Source organism: Microtus ochrogaster, unplaced genomic scaffold (genome assembly GCF_000317375.1).
Source record: "Microtus ochrogaster isolate Prairie Vole_2 unplaced genomic scaffold, MicOch1.0 UNK106, whole genome shotgun sequence".
Taxonomy (NCBI): Eukaryota; Metazoa; Chordata; class Mammalia; order Rodentia; family Cricetidae; genus Microtus; species Microtus ochrogaster.
This window is the reverse complement of record NW_004949204.1, coordinates 322,875-324,013: the sequence shown is the minus strand read 5'-3', so window position 1 is coordinate 324,013 and position 1,139 is coordinate 322,875. Positions and strand designations below refer to the sequence as shown.

The window sequence follows — 1,139 nt, the reverse complement described above, 5'->3', positions numbered from 1 at the left end:
TCTCTCTCTCTCTCTCTCTCTCTCTCTCTCTCTCTACCTGTGTGCCATGTTCTCAGAGGATCTGGATGTGCGGGTAGCCTCCTACAGGGTGATCTGTCCTGGCCTTGGAAAAGAAGTGGAGCCATTCCTGTGGGGTGACTGTTTCTCTGGGACACCGGGGAAGAAACCTAACAGGACCGAATCTGGCTTTCAGCCCCTGCTCTTCTGCCCTCAGAGAATTACAGGCCCTGTCTGGTGCGGCCCAAACTCGTGGAGGTGGACACACTCACACTCACACACCCACACCCACACCCACACGGAGACACGCACCCCACCCCCCTCCCCAGCAGCACTCAGTCGCGGGTAGAGAGTGGCCCGTGTGTCGCGGAGTGCAGCGTTCCTGCATCTACGTGCCTCCCCACAGCCCAGCAGGTGTGGACACCCGGGTGCCTAAACCCAACGTCAGGGACACGGAGGAGTGGCACGCTGGGTTCACTCTAGGTGCCCAGCCCCAGGGCCTAGCCCGGCCACACCCCTCCTCCCGAGCCTCGGGCCGGCTGCTCCTGTCCCTCTCACACACTTGAGTCCCCTGGGGTCTTCGCACAGCCCGGCAGGGCCAAGTTAGGGCTAGCCGGGCTGGAGATAGGTCGGAGTCAGGGGTCCACCAGCAAAGCAGACACGCCGGTTGAGCCCCGGCCGCTGGGAGCGCGCGGGTTCGGCGGCCCGCCCAGCTCCGCAGGGACCCCCCAACCGCGGGCGGCTCCCCAGCATTCCCAGGTCCCCGCCCCCGTCCCCTCCGGAGCGGCGGCGAGTGTAGTTACCGATGGTGGTGATGACGGTGATGGCGAAGTAAAAGGAACCGGCGAAGCGCCACTGCACGCCGGCCTTGTGCGGCTTGAGGCGCAGCACGACGCGCTCCAGCTCCTCGTAGCCGCCCTCGCTGAGGTTGTAGCGCGCCCGCAGCTCCAGCTGCCGCAGCTCCAGCCGCTGCCGCTCGATCATCTCCGGCTCCGACTCCAGCGCGTCGAATACCGCGGCGCCCACCAGCAGGTAGGTGAAGGTGCACACGATGAGCGCCAACGTGCGCACATTCTGCCGCTTCATCGTCCCTCCCGGGTTGTCGCCGGCCCCCCGGCGTCTCCGGCCCGCGCCCCGGCCCC

At 66.5% G+C, this 1,139-nt stretch overlaps 1 protein-coding gene and 1 long non-coding RNA gene across 3 annotated transcripts in view; one reads left to right on the top strand and one right to left on the bottom strand.

Moving 5' to 3' along the window:
* Kcnk3 (potassium two pore domain channel subfamily K member 3) overlaps positions 1-1,133 on the bottom strand; it is a 36,715-nt gene extending 35,582 nt beyond the window's left edge. Inside the window, exon 1 of the mRNA XM_005371333.1 lies at positions 801-1,133. Coding sequence (XP_005371390.1) covers positions 801-1,083 — 283 coding nt within the window. The 5' untranslated portion in view covers positions 1,084-1,133. The remainder of the gene's footprint in view (positions 1-800) is intronic.
* The window catches only part of LOC113455766, a 13,927-nt gene continuing 13,740 nt past the window's right edge, over positions 953-1,139 (top strand). The window contains exon 1 of one of the 2 annotated variants that reach the window (XR_003376740.1): positions 953-1,029. This is a non-coding gene — a long non-coding RNA (uncharacterized LOC113455766). The remainder of the gene's footprint in view (positions 1,030-1,139) is intronic. The other variant, XR_003376739.1, reaches the window with a different exon arrangement.